The 17777-nt window shown below is 39.1% G+C and overlaps 1 protein-coding gene across 2 annotated transcripts in view; it reads left to right on the top strand.

The window, feature by feature from the left end:
- Positions 1-47: 47 nt before the first annotated feature.
- UEVLD (UEV and lactate/malate dehyrogenase domains) overlaps positions 48-17777 on the top strand; it is a 57683-nt gene continuing 39953 nt past the window's right edge. For both annotated transcript variants that reach the window (XM_044258929.1, XM_044258930.1), the window contains exons 1-4: positions 48-160; positions 6733-6817; positions 10377-10442; positions 15723-15886. In XM_044258929.1, the coding sequence (XP_044114864.1) occupies positions 113-160; positions 6733-6817; positions 10377-10442; positions 15723-15886 (363 nt within the window). In that variant the 5' untranslated portion in view covers positions 48-112. The remainder of the gene's footprint in view (positions 161-6732; positions 6818-10376; positions 10443-15722; positions 15887-17777) is intronic.

Here is a 17777-nt window from a genome sequence, read left to right as displayed (position 1 = left end):
GGGCGTGGCCTTGGACCGCGCGGGAGACTTGGGCCTCGGCGGCCTCCGTCCAAGGGTGGGCACGGAAGGAATTCCGCGGGCGGGAGTTGCGGAACCTGGCTCCGGGACGTGGATGGAGATGGAGTTCGACTGCGAGGGTCTCAGACGGCTACTGGGCAAGGTGCGGGCAGCCCTCCGGGCCGGGTCAGGAGCCTCGGGGTGTCGGGGCTGGGCTGCCTCGTCGAGACGTTTCCCCGACTCATCTCGGGGTTTGGAGCGGAGGCGGGCTGGCCTGAAGCCGGCTGCGGGGAGTGTCCCCCGGGAGGCTGCGGTCTCTCCCTCTCGAGTCCCGGGGTGGGGGCTGTGGCTCCGCCCACGATTCCGTGGCCCGCGGCCTCCACCCGGTGGGAGACTTTCTCACGCCACCAGCGTCTCTGGTTCTCAAACTGCTCCCCGCACTCGCCTGTCCCTTTAACCACGCCTTTCTCTCTGCTGATAGGGCCTGCCCCTTTTTTCTGGACTTGTCGTCTCCTCTTTCTGAAACTCTACTCATATGTCACTTCCTGCAAGATTCCGAATCGCTCCCTTCTCCCTGCTTGCTTTCGGAAGTCGGGATTATCAAGTTGTGGAGTAATTACTTATTTACAATTATTTATTTATTCATGCGGTGTACTCACCGCTGAGACGGTGCTGTTGTATTCCCTTCCCTAGCCCTGTGCCTGACCACTGCGGAGGTGCTACATAACTGCAGTGAATGAAAGACTTGAGTAGTTACAGGAAGGTTGAGTGAGAGGCCTGACCCAGAAATCTAACCTACATTTCTGGGGGCATGACTAGTACCAGTTTCCAGTTTAGTCCAGGCCATTGGTCCAGGCTCTTTGATTTCCCACCAGTGTATATTCTGAGGCAGCCCTCCTTTCCCCAGCTTTCTAGTTAAGTGATTCTTAATTTTCTTAAGACTTCTCTATGCAGAAATCCTACATGCATGCCATTTGGGGAGAAGGAATTTGCCTTAGTTGGGGCAGTTTGCACATCTGTGTGAGGTTGTGAAGCCTCATGACTGAAAGTGTTTATTTAATTGATTTGAATGATTTTATCTGCTGGGACAGGTGGGCATAGATTTTGTAGGAAGAAAAGTATCATGCTTATGACTAAGCCCTTTGTGCCTTCTCTTCACAGAATGTATCAAGTTTTTAAATGAGGGGAGCATGACAAATTATTGTTCAGTGGAAAGAAATGTTAAAGTTGAGAGTAGAATAAGAAGTTCATAATTTTTCCTTCATTAGATTAGCATGAATTAAGATAATTTGAAATGATTTGGAGGATGCAATATTTATAATTTTTCCTAAATTAGATTAGCATGAATTTAGCAAATTTGAAATGATTTGGAAGATGCTAGTGGTTAAATGACTATTTAACCATTTAGAGAACCTTGGCCTTGTTAATTTGATTATGTGTGATTTATATCCCTTCTGCATTTAGGTAGATACCACAGAGAATTCATAGTATATGAAGCAACAGACATTTGCAGAATTATCTATAACTAAAAATTAGAAACAACCCAAATGTGCATTGACAGAAGAGGAATAAATTGTTGTATATTCACACAATGGAAAACATTACTGTGTGGCAGTGAAAATTAACTGCAATGTGCAACAATACAAATGAATCTTAGAAACATTATATTGAGTGAAAAAAATTGGAAATTACATGCAAAGTTATAATTTGGTAAAGCCAACAAAATTAAAATTAAACAAAACTAAATCAATAGCGTGTTGTTTAGGGATACATACATATGCATGATAAAAGCAGATAAAGGCAGAGAAATGTAAATCTATGTTAAAGGGAGGCAATTGAATGGGTAAGAGGAGCACTCAGACAGATACAGTGGTTTTGGAGGGGTCTGTGCTGTCTTAATATAGTATCCAGTAGCCACAAGTGGCTATTTGTCAGAATTAGATAAAATTAAAAATTGAGTTTCTGAGTCACACCAGCCACATTTTAATTGTCAACAGCCACATGTGTCCTGTGGCTCCTATATTAGGTCCTCACGTATAGATCTTTTCCATCATGGCAGAAAATTTTGTTGGACGTTACTATTCTGGATCTTATGTGAGCAGGTTGGTGCATGCGTATTTATTCTTCCAAATTAGTGTATATGTTTGTGTGTGTGTGTGTGTGTGCATGCGTGTGCGCACACGTGTGTGTACACGTATGTATATATTCTTTAGTTTGTATTAAATACTAAGTTTAGGGGTGCCTGGGTGGCTCGGTTAAGCGTCCGACTGATTTCAGCTCAGGACATGATCTCAGGGAGTGGGATATGGGGAGACCCGTATCAGGCTCCACACTCAGCCTTCATGCTCAGTGGGGAGTCTGCTTGGGATTCTCCCTCTCTCCCTCCCTCTCCCTCTGCCCCTACCTGCCCCCCACCCTGCTTGCATGTGCACATGTGCACTCTCTTTCTCTCTCCATCAAATAAATAAATATTTTAAGAAACAAATATTAAGTTTAGAAAAATTAATCTGGTTCCCTCATTGGTATTTCAGAATTTTGTGGTTCCCACATCACTAGTTATTTTGGACAAGTAGCTTAACCTACCTTTGCTCCCTCATAGAATGTAAGATTGGACTTGATCTGTAAGATGTGTGCCAGTTAACATTTTTTAACGAAATGATGCCACAAAGTATTCCTCAGTGTGTCCTACATTTGAGGATGTCATGATAAGAGTACTCTTATACATCTTCCTAAATATAAGTCCCCACTAAATAAACACAATATAGCAGATAAAGTTAAAATTTTAGTAACTTCTCAATTTTTCAGTGTTATTGACTTTTTTTAAATTAATTTTTTATTAACATATAATATATTATTAGCCCCAGGGGTACAGGTCTGTGAATCACCAGGTTTACACACTTCACAGCACTCACCATAGCACATACCTCCCCAGTGTCCATAACCCCGCCACCCACTCCCTCCTCCCCTCCCCGCAGGAACCCTCTGTTTTGTGAGATTAAGAGTCTCTTATCTCTCATGGTTTGTCTCCCTCCTGATCCCATCTTGTTTATGGACTTTTTTTGTTTTTAAAGTAGGCTCCAAGCCGAGCACAGAGCTGGGTATGGGGCACGGAGCCAGGTGTGGGGCTCAGTGTGGGGCTCAAATTCACAACCCTGAGGTCAAGACCTGAGCTGAGATCAAGAGTTGGAGGTTTAGCTGACTGAGCCACCCAGGTGCCCCAAGTGTTACTAATTCTTGTGACACTATAATCACTTTAGTTTTAGAATCTCCCAGGCCATGTGTTTTCTCTTTAGTGACATGCCTGCTCCCTTTAAGTACATGTATTGCCTGAGGCACATTTCCTTAGAGAATGTTATGTAGACTTAGGTGGTATGGAACAGTAAGGGAATATATGCCTTAATATTGCACTAAGAAGATATTCTGTTTCACATATAGTGAAAATGAGGTGAACATTTTTTTTAGGAAAGATGAAATAGGTCTTTTTTAAAATGTCAAAAAGGCAAATCACGTATTTGTCTAGTAGTGACATTTGGGTATTCAAGCCCTGAAGAAGACTGCTTTTGCCCCCTTTGACCAACTTCTATAGCAATTTCGCAATTAAATCCATTCTGATGTATATCCCTAGGTGATTAATCACATTCTCACAGGATTAGAAAAAACAGCTTATAATTTTAGGTAGAAAACAAAAGTTTTCATTCATAATAAATATTCCAGGTGACAACAGTGCAGGCTTTTATAAATTTGTGGGATGATTTCATTCACATTGTTTACACTGAGTCAGGGACCCTGAATTTGGGCCTCATTTCACTCTGCTGCAGTTAATCTGATCAGTTCTTAGTTTTGATGCCCTGTCCTGTCGATCATAATTTCTTTCTGTATCTACTCTTCTCATATACGTCTGCCTCTTTGCTAATTCCCATCCAATCAGCCTACATTTATCAGAGGCATACCCTGTGCTGAGTGCTGTGGGGAGATACAGAGATGAATAAGACATGATTCCTGGTCTCAAGTGGTTAATAATAGACTTTCTCCTGCCAAATTCTTCCCCATGTTAAAATGATCTTCTCTGTTCCCTCTAATTTTCTGTACCATTCTAGACTCTAATGTAGATTGTAGACAGCTCTTCTTTGAGGCCTTTCTCTAACTTAGATATGCTTCATGTGGGTTCTTTATTTCTTGCCTATACTTACTATTACATATGTTTTTGTTTAATATCTCACTTTTACATGTGTTAATCATAAGGCATATCTGTGAAGTTGCTAGGTAGTAGGGGAGCTGTATTTCCTTTGCAAATGAAAAGGTTAAGGCTCAGAGAGAGGGAACAGAATTTTTAGCAGTTATTCCCCATTTCTTCCCAATCTCCCATAATCCTAGGCACCTACTAGTCTCCTTTCTGCTTCATGGATTTGCCTATTCTGGATATTTCATATATAAATCATACAACTTGGGGCACCTGGGTGGCTCCGTGGGTTAAAGCCTTTGCCTTTGGCTCAGGTCATGATCCCAGGGTCCTGGGATCAAGCCCCGCATCAGGCTCTCTACTCAGCGGGAAGCCTGCTTCCTCCTGCCTCTCTGCCTACTTGTGACTCTCTCTCTCTCTCTGTCAAATAAATAAAAAATATCTTTAAAAAAAAAAAAAAAACAAGTCATACAATCTGTAGCCTTTTGTGTCTGCTTTCTTTCACTTAGCCTAACAGTTTTCAAGGTTCATTCATGTGGTAGTATATATCAGTTCTTTATTCTTTTTATGGCTGAATATTCCATTTTATGGATTTATCACATTTTATCTATCATATCTTATTTATCCATTCATCTGTTGATGGACATTTAGCTTGTTTGTTGTTGTTGTTGTTGTTATTGTTGGCTTTTATGAATAATGCTGCTTTGAACAATTCTGCACACTTTTTTTGTATGGACATATGTTTCTACTTTTTTTGGTTATATACCTCAGAGTGGAATTCCTGACTGCCAGACTTTTTCAAAGCAGCTGCACCATTTTCTTACCAGCCGTGGTTTATATATACTGGGGTTCTGATTCTCCACATCCTCTCCCATACTTGTTGTTGTCTTTTTTATTATGGCCTGATTTATTTATTTGAGAGAGAAAAAGGGTGAGTTGGGGGAGTGGCAGAGGGAGAGAATCTTCAAGCTGACTCCCCGCTGAGCATAGAGCCTGATGTGGGGCTCGACCCTACTACGAGATCACGAGCTGAGGACCTGAACTGAAACCAAGAGTGGGACGTTCAACCAGATGAGCCACCAGCCGCCTGTCTTTTAGTTATAGTATGAATCCTCCAACTTTTGTGTTCTTTTACAAGATTGGTTTTGGCTATTCTAGGTCTCCTCCATTTCAATATGAATTTTAAGATCAGTCTGTAAATTTTTGCAAATTAAAAAAAAAAGCCATTTGGGATTTTGATAAGGATTGTTGATTATTGATTCTGTTGGGGAATATTGCCATCTTAACAATGGTAAGTTTTCTGATCTATTAACAAGGGATGACTTTCTTTTACTTAGATATACTTTAATTTCTTTCAACAAGAAAGTTTTGTAGTTTTTACGCTGAGTTTTATATCTTGTTGTTAAATTTATTCCTAAGTGGTTTTTTCTTTTTGATACTATTGTAAATGCAATTGTTTTCTCAAATTTGTTTTCAGATTGAGAAAAGATTATTTTTTCCCCTAAAGATTATTTAGAGAAAGAGCATTAGCAGGGGGAGGGGCAGAGGAAGAGGGAGAAGTAGATACCCCCATGAGCAGGGAACCCCATTTGGGGATCAGTCCCCAGACCCTGGGATCAGGACCTGAGAGCCAAAGACAGATGGTTAACCAGCTGAGTCACCTAGGCACCCCGAGAAAAAAATCTGAACATACTTTTTTTTTTCCTTCATCTAATCCCCAGCACAAGTCTAGAGGTAAGTATTGTTTCTCTTTGCAAATGAGGAAAAAGATTTAAAGAAGTTAAATGATTTTGCCTAGGTAGTATTTCAGGGAATATATCTGGATGAGTGAGGAGGCAGTTTGCTCACCTTGATGGCAGACCATTGAATGGTGTCTGTCCTTCCTTTGAAACCCAGGATGCAGTACCAGGAGGGTTGGGAGGGATCAAGGAGTCTCAAGTGAATGAGGTATTCAAGAATGAGACTTGCATCTAGAACATGGTGATGTGGGTGCTTCTGCCCTATTCCTTAAGCCTTCAGGGTGTGTTGGGAGGCCATTTGAGTCAGTGATGAAAAGCCGAGGCCCATGGGTGCCTGGGTGGCTCAGGAGATTAAGCCTCTGCCTTCGGCTCAGGTCATGATCTCAGGGTCCTGGGATTGAGCCCTGCGTTGGGCTCACTGCTCAGCAGGAAGCCTGCTTCCCCTTCTCTCTCTGCCAGCCTGTCTGCCTATTTGTGCGCGTGCTCGCTCGCTCTCTCTGTAAAATAAATAAATAAATCTTAAAAAATAATAATAAGACCAGGCAGAGTTTGAGCTCTGACTTCACTCCTTAATTTGCTACCTAATTCAGCAAGTCATTTTGATTCTCTTTCATTTTCATCCTCCTTAGAGTAGAGCAGTTATCAGCCCTATTAACCTTCATGGGGTCCTTATTAAGAGGATTAAATCACATACTATCCATGTTCCTAAAACTCAGAGTCTAGGGCTTAGCACATAGTGTTCTATTAAAAGTTCACTGTAATTGTTCTGTTGCTTAAAGCTTTATTCTTATTCCATTCTCATTTTTCTCTTTCCAGTACAAGTTCAGAGATCTAACTGTGGAAGAACTAAAGAATGTAAATGTGTTTTTCCCACATTTCAGATATTCTATGGACACCTATGGTAAGAATCATAACCCCTAGTTTTAGCTACATTAAATTGTCAATTATTCACAGAGAGCTACAAAGTTGTAATTTCTCATTTCTCTCTTCTATCCCTTGATTTTGAACTATACTTTGCAACCTGTGGTTTAGGAGGAATTTTAAGTTAATACAATGTATTGTGTTGGTTTTCTGTTGCTGCCAGAACAAATTAGCAAAAATGTTACAGGCTTAAACACAGAAAACAAATTTTGGTTGCCAGAGGGGTTGTGGTGGTGGGGTGCATGGGTGAAAGAGAGAAAGGCGATTAAGAGTACGCTTAACTTGATAAGCACTGACAAATATATAGAATTGTTGAATCATAATATTGTACATCTGAAACTAATAGAACACTGTGTTATTATGCTTGAATATAAATAAATAAGTAAATAAAATAAAAAGCAAACAATGACAACCAATCAGCACAAATTTAGTAACTTAAAAAAACCTGAAGTTTAGGGGCACGTGGGTGGCTCAGTCTGTTAAGCATCTGCCTTCAGCTCAGGTCGTGATCCTGTGGTCCTAGGATTGAGTCCTACATTGGGCTCCCTGCTCAGTGGGAGCCTGCTTCTCCCCCTCCCTCTGCTGCTGCTCTCTCTCAAACAAATAATAAAATCTTTAAAATAAAAAAAAAAAAAAACAACAACAAAAAGCAAAACTCAAGGTTACTGTCTTACAGTTCTGTAACCTAGAAGTGCAACACATGTTTGGACTAAAATCGAAGTGTTGGAAAGTCTTAGTTCTTTTATGGACGCTCTGGCAAAGAGTCTGTTTCCTTGCCTTTTTATTACTTTTATTTTTTTAAGTTTATTTATTTCTTTTAGTAATCTCTACATACAAGGTGGGGCTGAAACTCGTGATCCTGAGATCAAGAGTTGCATGCTTCACTGACTGAGCCAGCTAGGCACCCCTCCTTGCCCTTTAAAATTTCTAATGGTGACCCACATTCTTTAGCTCCTGATCTCTTTTCCTCCATCTTCAAGGTAGCAATGTTGCATCTCTCAGACCATCCTTCTGTAGCCATATCTTTGTTTTTTAAGAACCAATGTGATTAGAGTAGGCTCACTCCAATAACATAGGATAATTTCCCCACCCCAGGGTTCTTAACTTAATTGCATCTAAAATGTCTCTGCTAAATAAGTTAGCATATTCACAAGTTCCAAGGGTTTGGGTTTTGGGCATCTCTGGAGGCCATTATTCTGCCTACCATATGGTTGATTCTGAATTATTAATAACAAAAGTTTTAGTTATCTTGTTCACTTATAGTTGCCTAAGAAAGATTTTACGTTACTATCTTTCAGAATTTCTGACCATAAGCCATTCATGGAGATACATTTCTTTTTAAAGATTTCATTTGTTGGGGCGCCTGGGTGGTTCAGTGGGTTAAGCTGCTGCCTTTGGCTCAGGTCATGATCTCAGGGTCCTGGGATCGAGCCCCGCATCAGGCTCTCTAGAGCCTGCCTCCCCCTCTCTCTCTGCCTGCCTCTCTGCCTATTTGTGATCTCTGTCTCTTTGTCAAATAAATAAATGAAATCTTAAAAAAAAAAATTTCATTTGTTTATTTGAGAGAGAGCATGAGAGAGAGAGTGCACACAAGCATCAGGGAGGGGTAGAGGGAGACGGAAACTCCCTCCCCGATGAGCAGGGAGCCCGATGTGGGACTCTATCCCAAGATTCTGGGATTTATTGAATGCCTGATATGTTGCCAGATGTTTTATCTACATTATCTTACATATTTTTTACAACCAAAGCTGTGAGGTAAGTGTTACCACCTTCATTTTTCAGATAAAGAACCTGAGGCTCAAAGAGTTTAAATAACTCACTCAAGTACACAGGAAGTTAGGGATGGAGTCGAGTTTGTACATGTGTCTGTCTTGCCCTCTGCTCACACACAGCTTGTTCTTTTATTTTTTTTTAAGATTTTATTTATTTATTTGCCAGAGAGAGAGAGAGACGGGGAGAGAGGGAACACAAACAGGGTGAGTGTGAGAGGGAGAAGCAGGCTTTCCGCTGAGCAGAGAGCCCAATGTGGGGCTCGATTCCAGGACCCTGGGATCATGACCTGAGCCGAAGGCAGAGGCTTAATGACTGAGCCACCCAGGCGCCCCTAGCTTGTTCTTTTAAAGGTCTTTCTTCATCATAGAAACTTAAAATGTCATTATACCAGTTAATTCTTAGTCTCATTTTCTCCATTTAGAGCAAGCTAGCCATGCCATTAAACTCGCAAGCTATAGGATTAATATTGTCAGTGTACATTTCATTTTTGAATACAGTGATAGTCATGTGTCAAAATCACTTCTATCTTGGATTATTAGATTATATATATTTACACCTACATCTTCTCTACCACATTTCTAGGTTATTCTGTTTTCATGAGTAACAATCCCTTTTCCACTGCTCTTTTTCATTTTCGTTTTTGCCATGGAGTGAGATCCCTTTACCCACTGCTACCTTTTACTTATATAGTTCAAGGTAAACATTTGTGTTTATGTACCCTCTCAGCCTTGAATTTTCTATCAGCCTGGTTTCCTCTTTTTGCTTTCTAATAGGTCATCAAATTTAGTTAGAATTTTTCCTCCTACTGCCTAAATAGGATGGTTACTAAGTACTAAGAGAACTACCTTCTCAGGCAGTTGAGTAGTTTGAAACCAGAGGTAGTGTTTTCTGTATTCAGTTCAGAGTTGAGAGCATTAATTTTCTGCCACTGTATACACAGTCATTGATGGGTTGAGTTGAAGTTACAGACACATGAAGGTGGAAAAAAGATTGAAAATAATGGAGTTAAAGAAATCGAGGAAGATAATTAGTGATCATTCTCTTTTTTTTTTTTTAAGATTTTATTTATTTATTTGACAGACAGATCATAAGTAGGCAGAGAGGCAGGCAGAGAGAGAGGAGGAAGCAGGCTCCCCACTGAGCAGAGAGCCCAGATGCGGGGCTTGATCCCAGGACCCTGAGATCATGACCTGAGCCAAGGCAGAGGCTTTAATCCACTGAGCCACCCAGGCGCCCAATTAGTGATCTTTCAAAAAGGTCAGTTTAAAAAAATAAAGCTAACACTTTTTTCCTTATAAAATTATAGTCTGGTATCTGAAAGTGATTATAACTGATTTGTTACATGTGACAATTATTTGATAATGTCCCCACATTTGCTAATCCTAAACTTCTTAGGTGTGTTTTCACATGAACTCATTTGATCCTTATGACAACTTTATGATGCCGTCTTACTATCTTTATTGTATAGATGATGGAACTGAAGGTCAAAGAAATTGAAGTAGCCAAAAGTTGCCAGTGTCTGAGTGGGGAAAGTAGGCCTAGAACCTGGGATTACTGTATCAAAGCCCTGTGTGTTTTCAGCCGTCCTCTTGACTTTCTAAGAAAACAGTATCTAGTAATTTCCCCCTTGTCAGCATATTTACAGATTCAAAGATGATGAACTTTAGAAATTATGTGTGCTTCTTTTCATGTGTATATGTATGCTACAAACTTAAAACTGTTTTTTCTACTTTTGAGTGCACATTTTGGGGCTTTTTTTCTTCCAGTGTTCAAAGATAGTTCCCAGAAAGACCTGCTGAATTTCACTGGCACTATTCCTGTGATGTATCAGGGTAAGTGTGGCAATTGAGAAAATGTGGGAGTTTTGTAAAAGAACCACTAAACAAGAACACATTTGTTTAGTTCCGTAGCATTCTGAAAGTATTTTCACATATATTTTTTCATGTATGTGTGTGTGTGTGTGTGTGTGTATACATACATATATATATATGTATGTATATGTATATATAATCTATACAGAACCTTGTTGGACATAGTAGAATGCTGTCCCATCTAGTCAGTGGCCTAGATTAATATCAATTAATCCAGTTCAGTTCAACAAACACTTACTGAGTGTCGACTATGTGCGACTACTCTGCTAGGGGCTAGTGTACAGAGGAGGGTAAGACAGGTGTGGGGGAAGAAGATCTTCCTCTGCTCTTAGCTGGACTGAGAATCAAACTGACATGAGACGGATAAAAAGGAGAAATTCCAACTAAATAGGTGTGTGTATGGAGGATGCACCAGACGTGAGATTCCAAAGGCAATGCGATAACATGAAGCTTATGTGAGCTAAGGAAAGGGGAGGGGCCTGTGGACACAAAAGGGAAACAAATCATTAGCAAGAAGGGAAAGGAGATGCTTGGAAAAACAAAGGTTGCCCTGTTATGTAGTAAGTTTTTTAGGTAAAGGGGAGTCTCTGTAAGGAACTCTTTTCCTGGTACAGGCTCGTCTTTCCGGCATAAATTTCGGCATTCGAGAGGGAGGCAGAGAGCATTTCCTGCATCTGCTGGGTTTTGATTCCTTTTAACTCAAAATAATCTTTATGCCAAAGTGGACTGTTTTGGGCTGCCTGCCCTGGGCCCCTACACAGATACAGGCCTGCTCTTAGGGAGTGTTCTTGTTGCTTTCCATAGCAAAATGCAAGGATCACACCTTTTTCTCCATTACATCAGTGTTTTATTCCTCTCCCTTTCCATCTGTATGATGTCCCCATTCTATGGGTGAAACTGAATCTTAGCCTTGTCAAGTGATTTACCTAAGACCACATAGTGGTATCAGGCTATAACTTGAAACTCCAACAGGAAATTTGAGGCCATTAGAGCTCAAAGAAAGCAACATATTTTCAGGTGGCCTGACAGGTTAAAATAATTAAGTGCCAAAAAGAACAAACAAAAAATCACTAGCTCCCCTATACTTAACTCTTCCTAGTTTTCCAGACCTACTTCTGTCGATTTCAACAGGACTAGCCTTTCACATAGCTATAGGTGATTGCTTCTGTAGTATGATGTAAAGAACACCAGGGAAGCATTGGTTCTAATATATTTCTCTGAAGGGGTGCCTGAAATGCCACAACTAAAAATTTATTCCTCTTTTAAAATGCAAATAATCCCAGGAAGGATATTATCCAAAATCACTAATACACAGTGCTGTGTTTATAGAAAATGCTTAATAAATATTTATTGAATGGTTGAGTTTGTTTATTTGGTTACTGACTAATAAATGAATTTGCTGGGCGTGTAAGAGAGGAGGTGCCCTGAAAAAAGGGCTGAGGAGTATTTGAAAACAAATGGGGAGAGAACAGTGGAGTTTGCTCCTTTACCAAAGGTTCAGCTCTGTACTGTGGGAATACACTACTCAAAAGGCACCAAGAAGCTATATTTCAGGGGACTTTTTTCAAAGCAGGTGCTTCATTTCAGTAGTCCCCAGACTGTTAAAAACCCTCCCTAATTTCTTCCCATCCGTAATCATCATTGCCAGGGGTGTACTCATCTTTTATTCATGTCCCCCCATGACACCTGCTTTGGCACAAGAAATGCATAGAAATTCAGTTTGGTTTTTATACATAGCAATGTGGTTGCAGATGAAAGTTGCTAGCACTGAGCTCTGCAGAAACTGCAGAATTGATTTTCATTTTCCTCCTTGCTACTTTCCTGCCAAGCTCTCAGACTGTTTCCAGGCTGCCTAGAGAACCTTTCTCAGACCTGTTCCCCATTGCTTGTGTTCTGCATTTATTATGATTAGATATTAGAAAAAGAGAGAGAGAATTATTGTCCACCCTAATGACTGATTGGTTGATGGATCTCATTCCCAATTCTTACCCACCCCAGTGATGTCAAGGGTAATTATATATTAAAAGAGGAGCTCATTAATTTAAATGAGTTACTGAAATGAGTAGCATTCACTCAAATGAGTAGCATTTCAGTTTCAAGGACAGTGTGGGGAAGTAACAGGAGGGTGTAAAACTTATTTTAATATCATTGGTATGATGCCCCTCATTGGCATTCTTCCTCTCCAAGAGCCAAGGAGTTATTTCATTGATTTTTACACTGGGTCTTCCAAGGTGATAATGGTACCTGCAGTACCTTTATTTTTGCAGTACACTCTTTTTTTTCCTCTGCTTTTGAGTAGAATTATATCGACTCAGTGTGATCCACACTAGTTATTTCCTGCTGATCAGACGGTCAGAATGTATTATCTTTATTGTCTATAAAATGGCACAATAGTACAGCCTCACTCTAGGACTATGAGGATTAAATGAATTACTGTAAGTAAAGCTCTTGGCATAATGCCTGGCACGTAATAGATGCTTAATAAATGTTGACCGTGATTATTTGTCTGCTTATATTTCTTTCAGTTACTAGTTTTATTAGTATAATAATAATGTATACTCATGCTAAGAAAATTTAAACAATTGAGAAAGGATGAGGTTAAGCTTGTAACTAACTTCCTACCCACTCCTGTTTCCTTGATGAATCTTCCATTGATACTGCCTTATACATACCTGCAGACATTGCTCGATTATTTCTTATTATCTCTTCAAGATTGTGTCAAGGTTGTGATGACAATATTTCTTCATCCACTCATTCTTTAGAGATGTGTATTCATCTTAATAAGATGATATACATCTGAACTTTATTTACAGCTAACTTAAATTATACCTTTATGATATAATTACTTCAGATCTGAGGACTTTACCAGGAGTTCTGACTCTTTGGCAAGGGATTATTGAAAGCTAAATGGGCAGGGTAGGAGGCAGGGCATTTGCTGACAGAAAAGCATGGAGAAGAAGGAAGGAGGAAGAGAACAGAACACCACTAGTGAATCTTACCAGTTAGACATGGGAATCAGGCTCACCAGTTGCTTTGCCAAGCATGGGCTATGAAAATGCATGGACGCTCCTGGGGAGGGGCATTGAGAGATGCAGTAGATCCTTGATCAATTAGGAAGGTACCATCAATAGACATTTCTTTCCTTTTCTTTAATGTGTAATGATTAACACAGAAAGTGGAACCATCAGGATTTGGCCTGCTATAACTATATTATGAAACAAAAAAATTTGCATGGCCTAGAACGATGGCTTTCAAATGTTTCGATTGTGACGCACAGTAAGAAATACTTTTATATACATAGTGTACACATGGGTGTGCAAACACACACTATATACATATATATCTTAAATACCATACTACCTGTCATTTATTTTATTTTCAATTCCATTTTAAGATATTGTTTGCAGCCTGCTAAATTAATTTTGTGACCAAATTATCATGACCACAATTTGAAAAACACTACTCTAGAAAATATATAATATTCGACAGAGTAACTACTTCTGGAGGAATCTGATGGTGTGTCTCAGTACCTGTCAGTCACTTTGTGGTGCTTTGATCACATGACTTTATAATTATAGAATTATCTATGGATCAATTGTTATATTATGCCTATACCCAAATTGTAAATATTTAGACACTAAGGTGACGAATGTTGACTATACTTATTGTAGTGATCATTTTGCAGTATATACAAATTCAAGTCATTACATTATACAGTGAAACTAATATGTTATATGTCAATTATATCCCAATTTAAAAAATTGTTTTAAGACTTAGACAAAAGTAGAAGAGGAGTGTGGTCCTGAGAACTAAATCACATGGAAAGCTTTTAAAAAATGTTATCCATACCCCGTCCCATTGAATCAGAAACTTTGGGGGAGTGGCCCAGATACTGGTATGTTTCCAAGTTCCTTAAGTGCTTTTAATGTGAAGACAGGGCTGACTATCCTTGTATTTTTAGAGGAGGAACCAATGAGAAAAGTAGCTGTCAGTGGAAGGAAGATCTCCTTAGTAAAAAAGGATTGTAGTGGAAAATAAAACTTTTTATTTAGACCTGGCCTATTTCCAAAATGGGTTTGAGGTAAATTACAAAAATTGCCAACCCTTTATGGTATTCCCCATGTCATACACCGTTCTAAGAATTACATACCTTAACTAACTTCATCTCAAAACAACCCAATGGGGTCAGAGGTATTATTATTTCCATTTTATAGGGGAGGGAATTGAGGCACAGGGACGTTAAGGAACTTGCCTAAAAATCATAAAGCTAGTCATGGGTGAAACTAGGATTTGAACCTGGGCATTCTTGCTCCTGAGCTGCCCTGGTCACAAGTACAGTGAAAGACATGAGTAAGACTGTCAGGAGATAGAACAGAACAGCTAAGGTAATTGATCAGATTTCTAGTTTAAGTTTAGTTTTTTACATTTTTATTAGGCTTAGCTTTGGGCTTGTTGGCATCCAGAGCAGTGAGAGATTTTTGCTCTCAGTAGGCTTGAGGTATGTACGTAGTAACTGGTTAACACTGAAAGGGCCTGCACTCAAGTTCCTGTCTCTCTGTACGCTCCATTCTAAGAACCACTGAACAAGGTAACTCTGGAGGTTATTTTCAGCTTCGAGTTCGATGTGTCTAACCCAGCTCCTTTGCACTTAAGGAGCAACTTGAGGGTCGGTATCAAAAGTGTTGACTTTGTCTTGGTTGATTCATTTTTCATTTGTTTCTTCATTCACTCACTCTTACTTATATAAGAAACCTTTTTTCTCAGCAGTATGTTAGGCACTGTACTTGGTGCAGGGGATATAGAAATGAATAATACATCATCCTCTGGGAGTTTACATTGTGAAAGGAAACACAGACCCTGTAGGCAAATAACTTCAACGCAGTATAAGTATAAAAATAGAAAGTATCCGCTACCTTTCAAGAAAGGAGGAATAGCACTACTTGGGTGGAACAAAGAAGGTTGCATGGATAAGATGCTGCATCCCAGATTCCTGGCACAGCAGGTCTTATAAATATTTACTGAATTGCATGAGCTGGTCGCTGTCTTAATTTAATTTCTTCAAGTGTTATGCTGGTGCTCTAATGGGAACGTGAAAATGGAGAGGTAGGCCTTGATTTATATATATCCTTTATATATACACTTGACTAGACTACACGTCTTCAAATGTCACCTAGATGTACCATAAATATGAGGTGTGTGCTTCATCATTGTTTGAAAAAGTGTTTATTTTGTCTCAAATAGGTAATACGTATAATATACCAATTCGTTTGTGGATTTTGGATTCCTACCCTTTTGCTCCCCCCATTTGCTTCTTAAAGCCAACTGCAAATATGGGAATCTCAGTTGGAAAACATGTGGATGCTCAAGGCAGAATATACTTGCCCTATCTTCAGAACTGGAGCCATGTAAGATTCTTTGGATTTTCTTTTACAAGTTTTTGTTTTTCTGAGTATCTGTCTTTATCCTAAGGGTACAGATAAGGTACTGAATTTTCTTTCAATGGTATTCCTTGTATGGACTTGAAAAATATTTTGAAACTAAGCTCCTTGGAGTCACTCAAGTTCCAGAACCCCAGTGACAGACTGCAGCCGTATGAAGTGCTCTCTCCAGGTTTGGAGCCAACTTTTATTTGCTCCCTCTTCTGATAGCTGCGCACTACTTGATAAAACATGTGAAAAGTTACTAGCAAGATATTGGACATTAGTTCCTAGTCCCTCCTTCTTAAAGATTCTTATGTAATTTATGTAATTATTTGTAGTTTTGCCCAGTTTTAACCTTTATGTAAATTGAACCACACTGTATATAATCTTCTGTTACATGTTATGTTTTAACTGAGCATTAAGTTTTAACCAGTTTACCTGCTTTACAAGTTCTCACACGCAGTTCTGTTTTCTGGACTTTTCATCTACCATTACATTGAGCTTTTCTCATTTTAAACAGTATTTTAAAAATACATCGTCTTTAAATTGGTTGCCTGATGATCTCACATAAAAATATTGGCATAATGTATTTACAAATTGACCTATTGTTAGAAATTTAATGATGAGCATCCTTAATATATACATATAAATGTGTATATATTATAAATCTTTAATAATTTCCCATTGATAAATCTCTCAGAGCAGGATTGTTGGATCAAAGTTTATAAATATTTTGAAGGCTATTCTTATATATTGCCAAATTCGTCTCCAAAAGTTAGACAATATGTATGTCAGCCATCACTTGAAATCAGCGTAGAATCCCTGTTTTGTAGTACCTTCATTCTAATAGAAGGTACTATCATTGAAGCAAAACAAACCTTTGCTTCTCTCTATATATTTACTTAGAAGGATATAGAGTATGTTCTCCTTTTTGTAAGTAATTTCGATTTTTATGAAAGGATAATTTAGAATATATTTCTATGTGTCCAGGAAGTTGTAGAACAGGAGCACTGGGAACCCCTGAATGAGACCAAGGATATGTCAAGAGTCAGGTGAAGTTGGAGTAGAGAATGGTGTTAGGATTACAACTTTAAAAAATATATATATATCCTATAAAAAGGTGTGCAGTTACTTTGTCTTTATACATTTCCATATATTTCATTTATATAAAACCAATAAAAAGAAGAAAAGAAGAAATGCAAAAAGAAGGGATGCATACCAGGTGGCTGGTAGAGATTAGGTGGAGGAACACTGACCTTTTACTTTATGAATCTGTATACATGATTTGCTTTATTTGGTGATTTTAATAAATAAGATTGCCAGTTAAATGTGATAAATAGGGCATAATAAAAATTTGTCATTTGGAGGGACAAAAGCGTTATCTTTTTAAAAAAAATTTTAATTTTTTAATTAACATACAATGTATTATTAGCTCCAGGGGTACATGTCTGTGAATCACCAGGCTTATACACTTCACAGCACTCACCATAGCACATACCCTCCCCACTGTCCATAACCCAGCCACCCTCCCTACCCCCCTACCCCCACAACCCTCAGTTTGTTTTGTGAGATTAAGAGTCTCTTATGGTTTGTCTCCCTCCCGATCCCATCTTGTTTCATTTATTCCTTTCCTACCTCCCAAACCTCCCACGTTGTCTCTCAACTTCCTCATATTAGGGAGATCATATGATAATTGTCTTTCTCTGATTGACTTATTTCACTAAGCATAATGCCCTCTAGTTCTATCCATGTCGTTACAAATGGCAAGATTTCATTTCTTTTGATGGCTGCATAGTATTCCATTGTATATATGTACACCACATCTTCTTTATCCATTCATCTGTTGATGGACATCTAGGTTATTTCCATAGTTCAG

This window comes from Neovison vison, chromosome 7 (assembly GCF_020171115.1).
Source record: "Neovison vison isolate M4711 chromosome 7, ASM_NN_V1, whole genome shotgun sequence".
NCBI classification, from domain to species: Eukaryota; Metazoa; Chordata; class Mammalia; order Carnivora; family Mustelidae; genus Neogale; species Neogale vison.
This window is presented reverse-complemented; position numbering and strand designations above follow the sequence as displayed.